This window comes from Oryx dammah, unplaced genomic scaffold (genome assembly GCF_014754425.2).
Source record: "Oryx dammah isolate SB20612 unplaced genomic scaffold, SCBI_Odam_1.1 HiC_scaffold_21, whole genome shotgun sequence".
NCBI classification, from domain to species: domain Eukaryota; kingdom Metazoa; phylum Chordata; class Mammalia; order Artiodactyla; family Bovidae; genus Oryx; species Oryx dammah.
In genome coordinates this window covers 48,781,247-48,803,022 of record NW_024070205.1, presented here as the reverse complement: position 1 = coordinate 48,803,022, position 21,776 = coordinate 48,781,247, and the positions used below count along the sequence as shown (strand labels likewise).

Sequence of the window (21,776 nt, the reverse complement as noted above, 5' to 3'; positions counted from 1 at the left end):
CAAGGTCAGCCGAGTTGTGTTCGTCAACCGTGCACAAGGTTCTCTCACTTGCTAACTTGAACATTCTCACGTGGCATTTCTGATTCAGCCCTGCCACTGGACTGAGATTTGGGGAGGGGGAATTGTTTCCCATCCTTATCTTTCTTATTTTACTTTCCTCGCTGCCACATCGTGGAAAAAGTGAGGCCAGGAGATGACCCTGAATGGACAGTTAGCCACAGCTGGTCCCCTGCCTGGGACTCACATTTTCACTTACAACCACCTGCACGTATTCAAGCTTTGTAGATACATTTGATCCATTGTTTGGCCTTATTTCAACAAGTACTGATTGAGCACCATGCCATTCTGGACACTGTGTCAGGAAGAGGTGATATATCAGAGGCAGTGAAGTATCTCTGTCACCTACCAGTCCTACAGATAAGAACAAGTCACTTACTCCTCTGGTCGCAGTTTCCCCATCTGTAATACCAGTATGACCATAGTAGTACCTAATGCTAGGAGGCTGTTGGGAGAATTAAATCCCCAGCAAGCCTTCAGTGCAGTTCTTGATGCACAGCAAGGGAATGATGACTATGAGCTGTTGTCATTACACTCACACCGTAGAACACCCCTCAGCCACAGCTCACGCTTGCACACGCCAACCACCTGGATTGGAGTGGAAACCCAGAAAACAAGTACTAGAAGCAATTTCCTCCTTCTCCCTAGGACTCAGCAAGTCCATAAATTAGGAATCTCACAGCTGCGCATGCTGCGCTTAGTCGCTCAGTTGTGTATGACTCTTTGGGACCCCATGGTCTACAGCCCACCAGGCTGCTCTGTCCATGGGATTCTCCAAGCAAGAATACTCCAAGCATGCCCTCCTCCAGGGGATCTTCCCAACTCAGGGATCGAACCCAGGTCTCCTGCATTGCAGGTGGATTCTTTACTATCTGAGCCACCAGGGAAGCCCAAGAATACTGGAGTGGGTAGCCTATACCTTCAACAGGAGACCTTCCTGACCCAGGAATCCAACAGGAATCTCCTGCATTGCAGGCGGGTTCTTTACCAGCTGACGTACCAGGGAAGCCCCTAGGAATCTCTAAGCCCTTGGAAAAAATGAAAACAAAGTTCCCACTCTACTTTTTGTCCTTTTATTTACTTCGTCATGCAAAGATGGGCATGATAAAGTATAGAAACAGCAAGGACCTAACAGAGGCAGAAGACATTAAGAAGAGATTGCAAGAATACAAAGAAAAACTGTACAAAAAAGGTCTTAATGACCTGGATAACCACAAAGGTATGGTCTCTCACCTAGAGCCAGACATACTGGAGTGTTAAGTCAAGTGGGCCTTAGGAAGCATTACTAAAAACAAAGCTTGTGGAGGTGATGGGATTTCAGCTGAACTATTTCAAATCCTAAAAGATGTTGCTGTGAAAGTGCTGCACTCAATATGCCAGCAAATTTGGAAAACTCAGAAATTGCCACAGGAGGAAAAGATCAGTTTTCATTCCAATACAAAAACGGCAATGCCAAAGAATGTTCAAAGTACCATAAAACTGCACTCATTTCAAATGCTAGCAAGGTAATGCTCAAAATCCTTCAAGCTAGGCTTCAACAGTACATGAACTGAGAACTTCCAGATGTACAAACTGCATTTAGAAAGGGCAGAGGAATCAGAAATCAAATTGCCAACATCCACTGGAAATAGAAAAAGCAAGGGAACTCCAGAAAAACATCTACTCTGCTTCATCGACTACACTAAAGCCTTTGACTGTGTGGATAACAACAAAATGGAAAATTCTGGAAGAGGTGGGAATACCAGACCACCATACTTGCCTCCTGAGAAACCTGTATGCAGGTCAAGAAGCAACAGTTAGAAATGGATATGGAACAATGGACTGATTCAAAACTGTGAAAGGAGAATGTCAAGGCTGTATATTGTCACTCTGCTTATTTAACTTCTGAGCAAAAGCTGGAATCAAGATTGTCAGCAAAAATATCAATAATTTCAGATATGCAGAGTACACCACCCTAATGGCAAAAAGTAAAGAGAAACTAAAAGCCTCTTGATGAAGGTGAAAGAGAAGAGTGAGAAAGCTGACTTAAAACTCAACATTCAAAAAACTAAGATCATGGCATCTGGTCCCATCACTTCATGGCAAATAGACGGGGAAACAATGGAAACAGTGACAGACTTTCTTGGGCCCCAAAATCACTGTGGATGGTGACTGCAGCCCCGAAATTAAAAGTGCTTGCTCCTTGGAATAAAAGCTATGACAAATCTAGACAGCGTATTAAGAAGCAGAGACATCACTTTGCTGACAAACGGCCATATAGTCAAAGCTATGGTTTTTCCAGAGTCACATATAGATGTGAGAGTTGGATCATAAAAAGAGAAAGCTGAAGAACTGATGCTTTTGAACTGTGGTGTTGGAGAAGACTCTTCAGAGTCCCTTGGACTGCAAGGAGATCCAACCAGTCAATCCTAAAGGAAATCAGTCCTGAATATTCACTGGGAGGAATATTCACAGGCCACCTGATAGGAAGGGCCGACTCACTGGAAAAGACTGTGGTGCTGGGAAAGATTGGAGGCAGGAGGAGAAGGGGGCGACAGAGGATGAGATGGTTGGATGGCAGCACTGAATCAATGAGCATGAGTTTGAGCAAACTCCAGGAGATGGTGAAGGACAGGGAAGCCTGGTGTGCTGCCATTCATGGGGTTGCAAAGAGTGGGACATGACTTCGAGAATGAACAACAGGAGGAAAAAGGCCTGACTGGTGAGGCTGGTAAATATGGTCACGGGCATGTGCAGCCCAATGCTGTCTGTCTGTCTGTCTGCCCCTCTGCAGCTCACACATCCCTCCACCTGAGCCACGTGGCTGTCTGACCCCATTTCTGCCCATTCCTGAGTCCTGGGGTCTAAGTCTGTGGAGCGACAGGAGATCTCCTTCTACTCTGCTAGGATTCAGCAGATGGAGAATTCAATTCCCAGTCATACGATTTTTTACATAATTTTATTTATTTATTTATCTCTGACTGCACTGGGTCTTCGTTGCTGTGTAGACTTTTCTCTAGTTTCGGTTAGCAGGAGCTAGTCTCTAGCTGTAGCGTGCAGGCTTCTCACTGTGGTAGCTTCTCTTGTTCTGAAGCCCAGGCTCTAGGGAGTGTGGGCTCCGTAGTTGTGGCTCCCAGGCTCTAGAGCACAGGCTCAACAGTTGTGGTGTGTGGGCCTAGCTCCCCTGAGGCATATGGGATCTTCCCGGACTAGGGATCGAGCCCGTGCCTCCTGCATTGGCAGGTCGATTCTTTACCACTGAGCCACCAGGGTAGCCCCTAATCATACTCTTGTATCTATTCGCCAACTGGTTTGGAATACAGAGAGAAAAGGGTCTGATTAGTCGTCTTAGACGGAGAAGGCAATGGCAACCCACTCCAGTACTCTTGCCTGGAAAATCCCACAGATGGAGGAGCCTGGTAGGCTGCAGTCCATGGGGTGGCTAAGAGTCGGACACGAATGAGCGACTTGACTTTCACCTTTCACTTTCATGCATTGGAGAAGGAAATGGCAACCCACTCCAGTGTTCTTGCCTGGAGAATCCCAGGGATGGGGGAGCCTGGTGGGCTGCCATCTCTAGGGTTGCACAGAGTCAGACACGACTGAAGCGACTTAGCAGTGGCAGCAGTGGCAGTTTCAGAAATTGAACATCAAAGAGTACCTCTCAAAAAACCAAGAAGAAATGAAGAAGCCTCCTGACTTCTGCTCAGTCCTCAAACCATAGGCTCATTATCTGAGAGGGAGAAAGAAAACTATATACTATGGCTTTGCTGCCAAGGATCATGATTGAGTTGGGGGCCTAACCGTCTGCTCCCAATTCAGTGAGGTTCTGTGAGGGGACAGAAAGGGGTCCTCCTGGGAACTGAAAGGATGACACACAGAGTTTATGTGCTGTGTGTGGGTTAGTCGCTTAGTCATGTCTGACGCTTTGTGACCCCATGGGCTATAGCCCATCAGGCTCCTCTGTCCATGGGGATTCTCCAGGCAAGAATACTAGGGTGGTTGTCACTTCCTTCTCCAGGGGATCTTCCTGACCCAGGGATCGAACCTGGGTCTCCTGCATTGCAGGCAGATTCTTTACCATCTGAGCTATAGGGAAGTCCCTATAGCTTTATGTGTGAATAGTTATGTGTTAGACAGTGACAGAAGGACCCAGTGTTTGAACCAACGGCTTGTGATCCCAACTGAGTCCAAGGCAGCCTCATTTCTCCCTGAGTGACCTGTATGGTTCTGTGATAATCCTCGTAGAATTCATTTACTGGTAGGTGATGCCCCAACTCTTAAAAAAATAATATCAATCTCTGAGAGTTTTCAAAATTAAATGTGAAGATACTACTGGCCAGGGAAGCAAACGGAGGTAAGAGGGAAGAGTGAAAGGAAGTAAGATGCTAGAATTTCATAGAAAAGAGACCCACGTACCACTGATTTTCTGAACTCACTTTCTCTGCATCCTAACAGTCATTAAAATGTATAAAAACGGATATTCTGAAGCAGCAACACTAAGAATTATCATTGCTGCAGTTGCTTGGCAACCTGAGACTTTGGTTATTTTATTTCTAAACAGGGAATGGTATAAACTGGTATCTGGAGTTTGTGAAAATAGTTTTAAATTGATGTTCTCTCTGTAAATCAGGAAGAGATAATACAGCATTAATGTACATTTAAAGGTTGCTAAATATGCATATGTGTGTGTCTCATACCACACGCACACAAAGATTCTTCCTCAGAGTTCCTCTCCATTATATGCTATCTTAAGTAAATCTGGAGAATTAATATCCCTTTGCATTTTTCCTGGAAAATATCTATTTAATTTCCTTTTGTCAATAATATGCATTTGAGTCCCAAGGAATGAATCTTTTACCTCCTGTGTGAATCAGGGAAACTGAGTATTGTGGCTCATATCAGTCATGAGCTCCTTTCTCTAGCTTCCCAGACACTGTGTGGGTTTCCAGTTCTGAGAAAGCAAAGACAAACCCAACATCGAACTGGCTACTGGGAGAAAATTAGTTCTCAAGACAAGGCAAAGGAATGTCCACCTTCTTCAGAGATGTGACTCTTACGAAGGCCTGACGAAATCTCAGCATGCTCCTAGAGATCCTGCCTACGGGTTCCAGCATGGATGAGGTATTCACATTTTGAAAAAGGTGCCTGTATTTATAAAATGTCATTTCTCCACAATTTCTCCACATTCTCTCGAATGTGACCTTGGTTCCTGACTCCTCAGTAGGGCCTTAGGAGGAGAAAGACTCCCATTCCAGACCCTGAGGATGAGTATCCCTAACTTCTGTACAATAACCTTTTCTAAAGTAGCCCCTGGGGATTCCCAGATGGAGCTAGTGGTAAAGAACCCGCCTGCCAATGACGAGACATAAGAGATGCAGGTTCAGTCCGTGGGTCGGGAAGACCCCCTGGAGGAGGGTCTGACAACCCACTCCAGTATTCTTGCCTGGAGAATCTCCATGGACAGAGCAGCCTGATGGCTACAGTCCATGGAGTCACACAGGGTCAGACATGCCTGAAGCGACTCCGCATGCATGCACACAAAGCGGCCCCTGCAGCGGCATTTGCTCGCCACTGAGGCTCATGACAGCAGACTGCCTTGGGCTCCACCTTTCGTCTCCAGAGAGAAGAAGGGCATCAGAGAGTCAGATACCTGAGCCCCACAGAGTGTCTGTGATGGATTCTTCACACAAGGATTAGGTCTTGGTCTGAACCACAGTTCAGTTCAGTTCAGTCGCTCAGTCGTGTCCGACTCTTTGTGACCCCATGAATCGCAGCACACCAGGCCTCCCTGTCCATCACCAACTCCCGGAGTTCACTCAGACTCACATCCATCGAGTCAGTGATGCCATCCAGCCATCTCATCCTCGGTCGTCCCCTTCTCCTCCTGCCCCCAATCCCTCCCAGCATCAGAGTCTTTTCCAATGAGTCAACTCTTCCTATGAGGTGGCCAAAGTACTGGAGTTTCAGCTTTAGCATCATTCCTTCCAAAGAAATCCCAGGGCTGATCTCCTTCAGAATGGACTGGTTGGATCTCCTTGCAGTCCAAGGGACTCTTAAGAGTCTTCTCCAACACCACAGTTCCAAAGCATCAATTCTTTGGCGCTCAGCCTTCTTCACAGTCCAACTCTCCCATCCATACATGACCACAGGAAAAACCATAGCCTTGACTAGACGGACCTTAGTCGGCAAAGTAATGTCTCTGCTTTTGAATATGCTGTCTAGGTTGGTCATAACTTTTCTTCCAAGGAGTAAGCGTCTTTTAATTTCATGGCTGCACTCACCATCTGCAGTGATTTTGGAGCCCCCAAAATAAAGTCTGACACTGTTTCCACTGTTTCCCCATCTATTTCCCCCGAAGTGATGGGACCAGATGCCATGATCTTCGTTTTCTGAATGTTGAGCTTTAAGCCAACTTCTTCACTCTCCTCTTTCACTTTCATCAAGAAACTTTTTACTTCCTCTTCACTTTCTGCCATAAGGGTGGTGTCATCTGCATATCTGAGGTGATTGATATTTCTCCTGGCAATCTTGATTCCAGCTTGTGCTTCTTCCAGCCCAGCGTTTCTCATGATGTACTCTGCATATAAGTTAAATAAGCAGGGTGACAATATACAGCCTCAACATACTCCTTTTCCTATTTGGAACCAGTCTGTTGTTCCATGTCCAGTTCTAACTGTTGCTTCCTGACCTGCATACAGATTTCTCAAGAGGCAGGTCAGGTGGTCTGGTATTCCCATCTCTTTCAGAATTTTCCACAGTTTATTGTGATCCACACAGTCAAAGGCTTTGGCATAGTCAATAAAGCAGAAATAGATGTTTTTCTGGAACTCTCTTGCTTTTTCCATGATCCAGCAGACGTTGGCAATTTGATCTCTGGTTCCTCTGCCTTTTCTAAAACCAGCTTGAACATCTGGAAGTTCATGGTTCACATATTGCGGAAGCCTGACTTGGAGAATTTTGAGCATTACTTTACTAGCGTGTGAGATGAGTGCAACTGTGCGGTAGTCTGAGCATTCTTTGGCATTGCCTTTCTTTGGAATTGGAATGAAAACTGACCTTTTCCAGTCCTGTGGCCACTGCTGAGTTTTCCAAATGTGCTGGCATATTGAGTGCAGCACTTTCACAGCATCATCTTTCAGGATTTGAAATAGCTCAACTGGAATGCCATCACCTCCACTACAGACCAAATCCATAGAAGAAGAGCATAGAGCACCAGTTCCATCATGGGGCTGTTCCTGCAGAACCATGCTTCAAGTTGACTTGGGAAGGGGATCTCGGACAGATACAACACTAGACGGTCACTGAATGACTTTCTATGACCTCTTGTTCTGTGGAAGCCAGGATATTATAACATCTCTGTTGTTTAGAAATAGAGGACAGCATATTGTTGGCAAATAATAAAATAGACCATTTGACCTATTGAAGTCATTATTTCTCCAAATGGAGTCACAGCTATAAATGAAGGAAAAATGTTTCAGGCTTTAAGTATCACTGTGTGAAGGATATACTTCCTCTTACCAGACATCTAGAAGGTACCAAAAATTCTATTTTGAGAGAACTGGGTGGTGGTTATAATTTCCAAGTCTTTGGAGAGACTGGTCCTGCAGATCAGCTGGGACATAACAGGACTTTTTTAGCCAAAGCCAAGTACACACTGACAGATCCTTGTGGTGGCCCTTCTGGGTACCGGTTCTAGTGATATGAGCCTGCCATGCTGGTTTCTGGCATAGGAATTTGCTTTGATGCCACTATATATTTTTTCTCATCTATCCAAGGGGAAGGCTATGATGAGGAACAGCAAATGGCTGAGCAATGGAAGGAAACAGGCAAAATGCACTGTCAAAAAGCTTAGGACTATGACAGCTTCCCCGAAACAAGAGGTTCCCCAAACTTAGGGAGTTCTATGTAGCCTGTCTGACAAGGGGGTTGGAGCCTTTGATGGTCTCCTTCCTGTCCCCGGGTGCTTTTCTGAATGGTGTCACCACTTGGGATTGATTGATGGAACTTGGATTGCCCAGTGAGCCTGAGCTATGTCACGGCTGTGTCTGGGAAACTATTCTGCACTTGCATTTATCACTTATAAAGGCAATATCATTTGCAAAGTCAAAAACCATTCAGGGCACACCTAGGGTGCCCATGGGAGTGCCTGGGATGGGTAATGAATCCAAACTCACTTTCGGGCTTGATCACATGACAGAGAGTCTGTCTGGCACGATGATGAAGAGAAACAAGGACAGGCTCTATCCCTTCTGTGCACATTCCAGTTAATTTCCCAAAAGCAAACACAAGTGATGTGAGTTCCAAGCACGGAAGTGCCCAGGGTGACAAATGAAGTGGGTTTTTTGTGTGTTTTGGAGGGCGTTGGGGGAGGGTCATGAGAGTGGAGTCTGGTTTTCCTTTTTTTTTTTTCCTTTAAGTGAACAAGAATAAGAGGAAAACTGCAAGGGTACAAAACCTATCTCAGGAACTTACTGCAGAGACAGGGTTTGACATGGGAAAGGTGTTTAGTATGCTAACAAAATGCTGTGTGATGGGGGTTTGGAGCACGTACTGAATTGATAAAAGAAATCTGGGCCATCCTGCTGTGCTGAAGACCTCATGCTGTGCAGAGCAAAGGCAGCTAATATATTACAGAGTTGATGAGGCTGGGCGAGTGGATCAGTAAGGAACTGCCAAGGTCTCTGAGGCTGTAAAATGTGATGCGGTTTGATCCTGCCACCAACTGGCTGGGTGATTTGAGTAAATCTTGGCCTTATCTTCCTGCACTTTGAAAGAGGATAGTTTGTCGTTGATTAATCACTTTGCAAATGCATTCTCAGAACCAAATATTGACTATCTGCTGTGGCTGAGAATCTGAAACAACATTACAGCAACGATCTTCAAAAGCTCACACATAAGGATGGGCATTCAGGACTGAGGGATGATACAGCTGGCTATACAAGTGCACTGCCAGTGAAGGTTTGGGGAGGACAGAGCTGGCTGGGTGGCCAGGCCCCCATGTTTTCTGACACCAAGCAGTGGGGAGCTCTGCAAGATCCCCAGAAGGATCCTAATGGTGGGGGACAACTCTATGCCTGTGTCTTATGTCGACACCGTATTTATATTAACTATAAGCCTACTTCAACAGAGAGTGAGATGGTTGGATGCATCACTGACTCAATGGATATGAGTTTGAGCAAACTACAGGAGATGGTGAAGGACAGGGAGGACTGGCGTGCTGCAGTCCATGGTGTCGCAAAGAGTCGGACACAACTTAGCGACTGAACAACAAAGTCTGCTTCAGACATGGAGTGTCTTTAATCATCACTCCCTTGGAGCCAGAAGGGAAAGAAGGGAGCTGAAGCAGACAGATGTCTGCAGAAAACAGTGAGTGGAATTTCCACATTTTGTCAGCCCTCGCAAGTGAGCAGGTAGCTGGTCATTGTGACTAACTGGTGTATGAACAAAAACAATTTTTAATGTTGATAGTAAAACCCAATTTGAACCAAAAGGAAGTTACTTTATCTAAAGTAAAAGTAATTTCATATGCTTACTTTTATCCATCCCCCCCACCATCAATTCAACAAATATTTATTGAAATCCATAAAAGCATGTTGCTCCACAGAAACAATGTGAGATATATATATATGAGATATAAATATACAAGCAAAATACATAGTCAGTGACCTCATAAGGTGGTATTTTGAATTTTGTCTACATCATGATCTGACAAGTTGTCTTACTAATACACGTTTCCCTTTTTATGGACAGGGAAGCCAACAAGGGCTGATAAGGCTTTCTTTTCTTTCTGACATCTCAGTCTTGACAGTACCTTTCCAGACCTTTATTTTTTTCCCTCCTTCTCTTCTCTCTTTCCTTCCTCCCTCCCTTCCTCCCGTCCTCTCTTTCTTGTAATCACAAGTTGACTTTATTCAGCTGTAGAAATGATACTGAATAAAACTTCCTAAACCTTCAAACTGAATTTTTTTTTCCTCATAGGAAAGAATCACACAAGGGCTCGAAAAGCCACTTCTGGGTGTATCCTAGAATTCCAGATTTCAAGAACTGAGACAGACCGGCTTATAATCTCTACTTAAACTCCAAAGTAGGCTAGTAATGGGCTTCCTGGTGGAGAACAAAATCAGTGTTGGCATCAACTTATGGTAGAGGCAAAGCACAACTCCAGAACTCATACTGAATCTCAGTTATTGTAGCAAAAACTGCCTGATTTACCAACACAACAGAAACATTTATTTTGTCAAATCCTACAGATTAAAAAAGTATTCCATATACCGTATATTTGCTTAATCCTCATGGCAACTCTGTAAGGTATGTGTTATTTCCATTTCAATAGGTGGGTATAGGCTCAACCACATTATTGTTATTGGTTACTGACTACAGTGTTACACACTTTACAAAAAACTTTCACACACATATCATTACAAGCCTTTTATCCTTGTTGTGTAAATAAGATATATAGCTATAGCTCTCAGTTCATGAGATGTGAAGGTTCAGATAGCTAGTGAAAGGTGCAGCTGGACCTTGGCAGAGCCTGAAAAATTAGAGTTCCCCTCATCCCGTGACCATATTGTCCAATGGAAAAGCTGAACTGGAGCGATGGTGGTGAGGGGTGGCTCCAGGGCTGGGTCATTCATGCCCAAAGATGATATGGCAAGTTTTTGGCTATTCCAGACATAGGAGCAGTTCTAATTTCATCTTTCTGGAGCATAACCGAAAAGAGGAAAAGGTTCTTGGAAGTGAAACAAACATTTTCTTGGGATAGTGGGTGGTAATTCCCCAAGCTTTTCAGTTCTCCTAAATAGGATTGCCAGATAAAATACAGGGTGCCCCTATAGCTTATGCAATATTGGGGACATACTTACACTGAAAATATTTGGTTTTTATCTGAAATTAAAATTTAACTGGGCATTCCATATTTTTATTGGTTAGATATGGCAGCTCTACTCCTAAGGGAATGGTAATTCAATCTTAGGACCCTTGCTCTTATCTCTATAAAGCATTCATACAATGGTGGCAAAAGTTTGAGTTCATGCATGCTAAGTCATTTCAGTTGCGTCCAACTCTGAGATCCTATGGACCTTAGCCCCAGGCTCCTCTGTCTATGGGATTCTCCAGGCAAGAATACTGGAGTGGGTTGCCATGCCCTCCTCCAGTGGATCTTCCTGACCCAGGGATCGAACCCACATCTCCTGCAGCCCCTGCATGGCAGGCAAATTCTTTACACTAGTGCCACTAGGGAAGCCTCAACAATAATCTACCAATGGCAATTGTTATTGAAGCCCTCAAGCGAGGTAACTTCCTATTATTTCTGACTTGAGCAGCCTAATGTTAGGACTGGGGCAAATTTATGTATTTCCACAGCTTTGAATTTGGCAGATCGTGCCTTACATAATTGCTAGCGAAGGCCAGTTTCCGGCACTGAACTGACAGTGGGGTCCATACCTCTGCAGTACAACTCTCCCCAGATGCCACTAGACTGAGAAACCCTCAACTAGCCCTGGTACTGTGTTCACTTCATCCCATTCTTCGAGCAGAAGAGTCACTTACTTGTATGGGATGTGCTTGCTGCCATTGACGAGAGCCAGGATGACATTGCCCAGGGCAGACAGTGAGAGGCACAGCCCTGAGCCTCCTTCCCGATTTTTGCTAAGAGCTTTCACACAGCTGCCAAGATCGATGAGGTGCAGGCGGCTGCGGCCTCCAGACACTGCCACAGGAGAGAAGACAAGAGAAGAAAGGACTGGTTAAGTCTGGTAAACCCTCATCTGTCCTTCATGTGGCTCCTTGGGAAATCTGAGGGGAAAAAAAGAGGGAGTAAAAGGTTGAAGTTCATGATCTAGTATGAGACCCCAACCAAATCATGCAGGGGTAACAAATAGCACGGTCCTCTTAGATTCTGTCCATCACACACCACTGGCCTTCTGAAACCTATGGACACTCCTACTATAAATAAAGGAATAATTCCTTTTGGTTGAATTAGATGAGATTTAACAGAGAAGGTAAATTTCTATTAAAAGAAAATAAGATTTGTGCCTACAGAAATTTCTGCCTTTGTGTAACAGAATTCTGAAATTGATCATATTAAAACATGAATAGCCCATAAGTGATTATCTGCTTTGGTTGAGTGTTATAGTGACCAGTGACCTAAAGCTCAGCCAGGAATCAGGTTAATAACTCAAATGATAATCAAATGGGTTAAAACCAGTAATGATGAGAAAAAATCTCGAAAATAGCCAGAGGGGAAAATTATGTTACAAGTAAAGGAACAATGATAAAATGATGTTTCTCAGAAATAATACAGGTGAGAAGACAATGGAGCAACGTTCTTAAAGTACTGAAAACTTCCAACCTACAGTTATACACCCAACCAGAGTATCATTCTCGAATAAAAGGAAAATAAAGACTTTTTCAGACTTAAAAAAGCGGAAAGAATTCATCACAAAGGATATACACAAAAGAATGAAGAGTTTTGAAAATGACAACCATGTGAATAAATTTATGTTTTTCTCTTATTTAAATCTCCTTAAAAGTTAATTGACTGCTAAAGCAAAAATAACAAAAATGTAATATGTGGGTATAACACACACAAAATTAAAATGTTTGACAATAGCACAAAGTTTAGGAGTGCAGAAATGAAAATACTGTAAGGTTCTTATTCTAGACATGAAGTGGTATAATATCACTTAAAAGTAGACTGTGATAACTTAAAGATGTATACAATAAATCCTATAGCAATCACTAAATAACAAAGATTTAGAGCTAAAAAGCCAAAAAAGAATATTAAGTGGAGTCATATAAAATGTTCAATAAGTTCAAAAGAAAGCAAATAAAATAAAAAGGAGAACAAAGGACAGATGAGTTGAATAGAAAACATACAGAAAAATAATACTTTGGGCCACACCATATGGATTTTCCCATTAAATGAAGTACTCTGAATATCCTTATTAAAAGTCGATGTTGTTGGATTTGATAAAAAGCAAGACTCTTCTACATGCTGCCTATGGGAAGTGCACTTCAAATATAAACAAACAATAGGTTGCAAATGTAAGTATGGAAAAGGCTATACCATGCAAATAGTTGCCATAAGAAAGCTGAAGCAGTTACAACAATATCAAACAAAAGAGACTTAAGACAAAAATATCCCTAGAGGGAAAGAGAGATATTTTATAATGAGAAAGGATAAAATTCATCAGGAGGTCAGATCAAAAATTTTTATGCTTTAATAATGGAAGTTGAAACATATGAAGTAAAATCTGATAGAACTGCAATAATGAACAGAAAACTCCAGGCTTATAGCTGGAGATTTCAAATACCCCTTTCTCAATAACTGATATAACAGAAAAGTTATATCAATAACTGATATAACAAGTAGACAGAAAACCAGTAAGGATATAGAAGATTTGAACAACTATCAATTCCTACCTGACATTTACAGAACATTCAACCCAACAACAGCAGAATACACTTTCTTTTGAATTGCACACAAAATATTTACCAAGATAGACCATAATCTGGTACATGAAACAAGTCTAAGTAAATTTTAAAGCTTCACATCATTCCAAGTATGCTCTGACACACTAGAGTTAAATTCGAAGTCAATCCAGAAAGATACCTGGAAAATCCCTAAATATTTTGAAACTCAACAACACAGCTCCAAATAACTTAGGGTCAAAGAAGAAACCAAAATGGAAATTAGAAAGTGTTTTTAAGTGAATGAAAATGAAAAACAACATATCCAAATTAGTAAGACACTTCTATTGTTAGAAGGAATTTACCCCATTAAATGCCTGTATCAGAAAACAACAGAGGGTCTCCAATCAGTTACCTCAGCTTCCACTTTAACAAACTAGAAAAAGATGAGCAAATTAAAGACTAACTAGCAGAAAGAAAATAATTAATATAAAATCAGAAATCAAGGAAATATAAATTTAAAGAACAATAGAGAAAAATCAATACCATCTAAAGTGGATTCTTTAAGATCAATAAAATTCATATTTCTCTAGCATGACTGATCAGCAAAGAGCAAAGACACAAATTTCCCGTGTCAGGAACAAAAGAGGTAGTAACCTAACTACTGCTGCTAAGTCACTTCAGTTGTGTCCGACTCTGTGTGACCCCATAGACGGCAGGCCACCAGGCTCCTCCATCCCTGGGACTCTCCAGGCAAGAACACTGGAGTGGGGTGCCATTTCCTTCTCCAGTGCATGAAAGTGAAAAGTGAAAGTGAGGTCACTCAGTCATGTCCGACTCTTTGAGACCCCATGGACTGCAGCCCACCAGGCTCCTCCATCCATGGGATTTTCCAGGCAAGAGTACTGGAGTGGGGTGACATTGCCTTCCCCAACCTCACTACAGTTTCTACAAATAAAAAAAGGATAATAAAGAAACATGATGCCAGGAGGTTAGCACAACTTGGAAGAATGAACACATTTCTCAATAGATACAAAGTACCAGAGCTCCCTCAAGAAGTAATAGATAATGTGACTAACCCTTATTAAAGAAATAGAATCTGTAGTTAACAACCTTTCTACAGAGAAAGCAGTGTACTTAACCACACTGGTGAATTCTACCAAACTTTAAAGGAAGAAATAATATCAATTTTACACAAATTTTTCCTGAAAATCAAATAGGGGAGTGCGTGCATGCTAAGTCACTTCAGTCGTGTCCAACACTTTGCGACCTCATGGATTGTAGCCCGCCAAGCTCCTCTGTCCTTGGTTTTCTCCAGGCAAGGATACTGGAGTAGGTTATCATTTCCTCCTCCAGGGGATCTTCCTGACCCAGGGATTGAACCCACGTCTCTTACATCTCCTGCACTGGCAGGAGCGTTCTTTACCACTAACGCCACCTGGGAAGCCCCAGACAGGAGAGACTACATCCCAATTAATTCTTTGAGACCAGGATTACCCTGAAAGCAAAAACAAAGCTATTCCAAGAAAAAAGTTGAAGACCAATTATCCCTCATGAACAAACAGGCAAAAGTTCTAAACAAAATACTAGTGAGTCATTGTAGAAAATTACAGATAGGAAACTATTAAAAGGATTTTTATACCATGAATAAATTAATTAATGACAATAAATGAATCAATCCAAGGAATGCAGGGTTGGTTAACAAAAAATTCATCTATCATTATAATTCACCATATTAGAAGACTAAAAAGAAAAAGGTTCTCTCAGTAGATGCAGACAAAGCATTTAACAAACTCCAAAATCCATTACTGATAAAAATGGTTGGCAAAATATAAATCAAAGGTGATATTCTCAGTTTGATAAAGTGTCTAGGAAAAACCTGCAGATAATAGTATTCTTAATTGTAAGAGACTAAAGCTTTCCAAGATCAAAACCAAGACAAGGATGTTCACTCTTTCTATTCAACATTATATGGGAGGTTCTAGCCAGAGCAACAGGCAAGAAAAAGAAATAAAATGTATCCAGATTGGAAAGAAATAAGTTAAACTGTCTTTCTTGACAGATTACATGATTATCTATGTAGAAAATCTAACAGACACCACAAAAAAAAAAAAAAAAACAACTAGAACTAATAATTGAGTTTAGTAAGTGTGGAATACTAGGTTCATGGATTGAGATAATTGTATTTCTAAACTGTAGTGCCAAACAACTGGAAATTGAAATTTAAAAATACCTTTTACAGTAACATCAAAATATTAAACACTTACAGATAAATCTGACAAAAGATACATGCACTGAAAACTACAAAACATACCTGAGAAAAATTAATAAAGCCTTGAAAAAATAGAGAAAGTCTGATGCAGGAGAGCAAGGAAAACATCCAAGAACCACTGTCCTGAGCCCAGCCTTGTCTCTGCTCATCCCATCTCAACTTTACATCTAGCACTAACATAAAAGGTGATGAAGGTTTATAGAAAACATAAAATTTCAATTCAGGTTATCCAGTGACTCTGGTACACTTGTGGCAAAAAACTTTCCACATTAAAGATGTTATATTTTCTTTATCTCCAACTATCTCCAATAAAAATCCTTAATAGGAAAGATATAATACATTACTTTTCTTTCTATTTTGTATTATGCAGGATCAAGCCACTGGCAGCGTGCAAGGGAAATAGTTATTTTTAAAGCAAAATATCATCTGTTTTGCAACCTAATTATGTAGGCAGAAGAAGCTCAGATATTTCATGCACTCTGCAGATTAAAGGGCAAAGACAGGGACCAATTTGGACTTTCAGACTCTAATAGTCCATTTGATGTAATGGAATAAAATTCGTAATGTACACGTAGTAAAATAGAACACAGAGAACAAAAGCATAGTTTAGACTGTGCTAAAGAATAATATTATAAAATACCTGTAATTATACCTGCATGACTCAAAATGAGAGTCATGTTTTAAACAATGTAAAATCAACTTTGCTCTATAACCACTGGAGTTTCAGTAGTCACAGAATTCTGAACTTCACACACAGTGCTGAATCCAGAATGGTACACAGTGAGTGAGCACAGGCCATCGGCTATCACCAAGAATTCCCATGGTTGGAGAGAAAGTAGTTCTAGAATCAGTGAACAATAGGTGATAGTTAGTATCAGGTAAGAAGCAGGTTCCTCATGGACTTTTCAGATTTTTGAGGTCAGAGCTGTAAGGTTTAGGACAGTCTGCCTTGAGACTGTTTATATTTGAATATGTATATTTCAAGTCTAGACTTTGACCAATTGAAATTACCCATGTGCCTTACTCTCCCACAGGAAGCAATCTACTAATTAACCCCACTCTCAAGTGATTCTTCCAACTCATGTTTATGGAGCCAGGATATGCTATATTCTCCCTAAAACATTTAATTCCTACAATAATCCTATAAGGCAAGAATTGGCTCTGTCTTATAGATGAGGAAACTGAGGTTCACAGATGTTAAACAAATCACTCAAGATCTCATAGAAAATTAAAACTCAATCTAAGATGAAAATCCAGAGCTAACTTTTACAGTTATAGTTTACTCTTTTAACTCACTTTCCCATAACTTAGTGGCTCCCAAACTTGGCTGCAACATCAGAATCACCCTGGGGTATTTACAAAATATGGACGCCTGGCTCCTACTCCCAGGCTTTCTAATTTAACCAGTCTGGAGTATGGCATGGGCATTGGGATTCACTGGAAGGCTACACAGGTGATTCTCTTGTGCAGCAAAGTTTTGGAATAATGGCCTTGCCACCTGACCAGGTTAACCCAGGCCCTCCATCAGCTGTGTCAGGCACAATGTCTGATGCCCACAGCACATTGCAGGCTTGTGATGTGTGTTGACTGTTCCTCAGCTTGTCTTTGCACTTCTGCTCCAAAAACATGAACTGTACACTTATCAACAGGTCAGCTGGGTTTCCTCCTAAACCTAACTATGCCACTTGTACTTAATATTATAAATAAAAATATTACGTAAATCAATAAAATACATTTATGTAAAGAGTTAATATTTCTAAAACACTGAAATCAATGCTTTGGAAAATGATTAAAATGAGTTAGTTTTTGAAAAAAGATACTGACTTTGGTATGAATGAGAAATTACAGTGTGGAAAAAATTTCAAGAATCTAGAAAAAGTCTATACCCAGTTAGCTGTACAAGTGTCTCTTAAGTCCTTGAATCATTCAGCAGAAATTGAAAGCAAAAGCCAGACTATTATTAATATTGAGTGTGGTTTATAAAAGTCAGAATCTAAAGTTGAAAACTCATCTCAAAGAGAAAACCATGGCCCTGTAAAAGAAGACCAATGAATAAACACACAATTGTATGTTTTAAGTTGAAAATGTTTATGACATGAATGTATCCTTTAATATGATTTTCCTTTTCAACTTAATTTTCTCAGTTAACTGATCAATTCCTTCTGACTGTGTTGCATGAGACGGCTTCTCTGAACTCACACCACCTGCTTCCACAAAGGGTAAGAGGGTGGTCTTTCTGAGAATTTCCCTGGTGGCTCAGTGGGTAAAGAATCTGTCTGCAATGCAGGAGACTGCCTGCAATGCAGGAGACCCGAATTCCGTCCCTAGGTTGGGAAGATTCCCTGGAGGAGGGCATGGCAACCCAACCCAATATTCTTGCCTGGAGAATCCCATGGACAGAGGAGCCTGGCGGGCTGCAGTCCAAGGGATCACAGTCAGGCACAGCTCCACAACTAAACCACCACTACCATCACCTCTTTATGAATCAGCTAAACGAGGTAAGGAAGAAATTCACTCACTGTTTAATATGTAGCACACATGCCGTTTGGTGTGACACATAAGAACTGATGTGCAGGCACCTCGCTGGGCTGCAGAGGACACTGTGCCAGGTGACAGGGGGCTCTGTCCCCAGGGAGCCTGTAGTCTGTCGAGGGGGCTGAGACAAGCCCAGAATGACTGAGATATAAGGCAGCGGCTTAACATCCCCTGAGATGCTATGGGACTTAAAGGAGAAAGATATTCCAGGGGGGAGAATCTGAAAGGCTTATGGGGAGGCAGCTCAAGGGAGAAGTGGGGTTCAGACATGGCTTTTAAAAAATATTTATTTATTTGGCTACATTGGGTCTTAGGTGAGGCACATGGATCTTCATTGGGCCATGCGAGATCTTTTGTTGTAGTTTATGGACTCTCTAGGTGTGGCACACAGACTCAGCAGTTGAGGCTCGTGAGCTTAGTTGCTGCGTTCTTAACCCTGGAATCCTAGTTCCCCAACCAGAGTTTGAACCCGAGTTCCCTGAATTGCAAAATTGCAAGGCAGATTGCCACTGGACCACAAAGGAAGTCCCCAGACAAGGTTTATTTATTTATTTTTTTTAATCGATGTTATTGTTCCTTCCCTTCCTTTCCTTCCAAGAGGAGACAGCCTTGACTCTAGTGGTAGAAGAGATTGAAAATAAAAGCACAAAAAGACGATTGATGGGGGTCCCAGTTGGTGAGGTCTCAGAAGAGGCAGAAGGGGACAGGATGAAGAACAAAGAGATGGGAGGGAGCAGATCTATGGGAAAGGAGTGGGGGAAAGTGAGGTGACGGACAAGGAGGTTTGGATGCTAAGAGGAAGCTGAGGCCATAGCCAGACTGACTTGTTCTTCTCCTTAAACAGGAGGCTGGTTATCCAATGAAAGAAATAGAGCAGGGGCCTCAGGCTCCAAAAGAAGATTGGAAACAGCTGCCCTGGTGGAGGTGGTGGGGAGGCCAAGAGGCATCACTGTAGGAATCCCAGACTGCAGAGTCTGGAAAATTGTCTCCTGGCCCAAGATTTTAAAACTCTTATTATAAAAATCTCAAACCATGGAACTGTCATTTCCCTGTTGACCAAGGAGAACGTGAGAGCCTGCAGTGGCCCTCATGTGAGGCCATCTTTGCTCCACAGGGCTTTGCAATGATGGACAGCAGAGGCCCAGGTCTGCCTCTTTTAAAAGCAACATTTCCCAGATCCCTTTTTCCCACACTCACCACCCAAATAACAGATCTCTAGAGTCCTATGGCCCGCATAGCCCTGGATAGAACATCAGCTGATTCAAGCCATTCCAAGACACACAGGAAAGAGTGGCTGGTGGTCAAAAGGAAACCAAGATTAAGGGAATAGTCTGATGAGACTTGTAAGCAGATGAGTGCAGGCAGAGTGTGTCCGTGTCCTCATCCACTGGTTCATGTGCACACACACACACAGATGGAGGCCTGTGTGCTGTACACAATGGCACACACAGCCAGCCCAGCCTCCACTCAGCCTCCACACTTCTTCCCCTGGAGGTGATAAAGTGAATGAACAAATCAGAGACCTAGTGTCATTCTTAACCCTGGGTAGTAGTTGCTTGCAAACTGAGATTACTCATCAAAACGGTGCTTTTAAAGACCATATTAATCAATAGGACTTGTAAAAATCTATGTGGTGAACTTATTCCACTGAAGTATCACTAGTACCATCTGGCTTTGAACTCCTAATTCACTCATCTTTATGGGGAGCAACTTCTAACTGTTACAGTTTTAGGGTCTCTTCCTCAATAGTGCGGTTTCCAAGGGGGAATCTCAAGCCTTTATAGAGGTAGCTTAGCAAAGCGGGGGAAGGCTTGTGGTGGGTGAAGAATCAGCCTCACTAATTCTCCAACAACGTTTAGACCAGGAAACATTTTAAGCTTAACCTAGTGCTATCTGCAAAGCAGTGATATATCAACACAGAATTTTCTTTCCTATCTTGATTGGACATGTTGAAAACATTTTCGTCTGTCCATTCACGCGCATATGTGTATGTGTGTGTTTATAAAATGCATATATGTGTATAAGATCCAGGTGCCTATGCACACATGGTATGTTTAGTTCTTACAGCAGACAACTAATTTAAACTCTTTGGATCCATCATCTTCACTTCTAATGGCCAGTTACCAGCAGTTTGCTCTGCTCTGCTTCCCTGCAGGTTGACTAATTAATAAACTTTTCCTTAATTGAGTTCTGGCTCCCAGGTCCAAGGGGATTATTACTTATATATAAGTAAACAAAATTTCCATTTTAAACAACACTCCAAATCTCCTCATTATATTTTAAACAGATATAAATTCACTGAGGTCAAGCAAGCCACAGGCTAGGAGGCTGTGTGCATTCTGGCCTAAATTCTCTTCCTCACAGGAAGCCAGGTGCTGTGGCAGGCAGGTGATGCCCCCAGATCCTTCAGGGCTTACCCCAACATCAGCCTCGATGCCTGCACTTTCTTTGTTCTCATCTACAGCCATGTTAGAAAGTAACTATCGAGATTCTGGAAGCCATTAATGGTATCTGCCTTTTCTTTAAACCTGAATTTATTATTTAAAAGCCATTCACTTCCACAATTTATAAATAGGAAGAAAATGAATTTGATGTTAAATATTTAGTAAGTGCCCAGGATTGGTTAAGGGCTGACTTGGGTGGATGGTTGGGTTTAAGGAGTGTCCTGCTGTTGCTGCTGCTAAATCGCTTTAGTCATGTCCGACTGTGTGTGACTCCATAGACAGCAGCCCACCGGGCTCCCCCGTCCCTGGGATTCTCCAGGCAAGAACACTGGAGTGGGCTGCCATTTCCTTCTCCAATGTATGAAAGTGAAAAGTGAAAGTGAAGTCTCTCAGTCTTGTCCGACTCTTAGCGACCCCATGGACTGCAGCCTACCAGGCTCCTCCATCCATGGGATTTTCCAGGCACGAGTACTGGAGTGGGTTGCCATTGCCTTCTCCGTTCCTTCTCCTAGCCTACACTTTTTGGAAGTTGAATGCTAAGTTCTTAGAGTTGAAATAATTTAATCAACTGTTTGTTTGTTTTCAAGATTCCTCCCTACTTTCAGATTTCAGATTGAGAGCAGACCCGTGAAAGGAAGTGAAAAACTGACAACAAAGTTGCTTTAACTTGGTTTGAAACCTAGGAGGAGGAGATTATCCTTCCTCCAGGGCTTTTCGGCTCAGAAACATGTGGAAGCTATTTGGCTCCACATTCAGATCTTCAGCAAGTCACCCTTTGCTGACAGTACAAGAATCCACTGTAAGCTTTGATTACGATGATTACTGGCTGCTTAAAAGAATAAAATAAATATTTTTTTTTTTCAGACTCCCCACATTCATGCTGCTAAGATAGAACCCAGAAAAATCAGTGAGGTCAGGATCTAAAGCCAGCTCCCAGATTGTCAGGAGAACTGTGGATAAAGCTCTGTTAGAGAATTTAAAGGTCTGGATCATTTCATCCCTATCCTAATTCCTTGTCTCCTTCTCCTCTAGCAAGTTATTCTAAATGGAAATGCTATACATGGTGTGAGCCCTCC

The 21,776-nt window shown here is 42.2% G+C and overlaps 1 protein-coding gene across 1 annotated transcript in view; it reads right to left on the bottom strand.

Annotated features, from left to right (window-relative positions):
- KIF26B (kinesin family member 26B) overlaps nt 1-21,776 on the bottom strand; it is a 516,667-nt gene that overhangs the window by 65,697 nt on the left and 429,194 nt on the right. Inside the window, exon 10 of the mRNA XM_040263613.1 lies at nt 11,587-11,746. Within this exon, the coding sequence (XP_040119547.1) occupies nt 11,587-11,746 (160 nt within the window). The remainder of the gene's footprint in view (nt 1-11,586; nt 11,747-21,776) is intronic.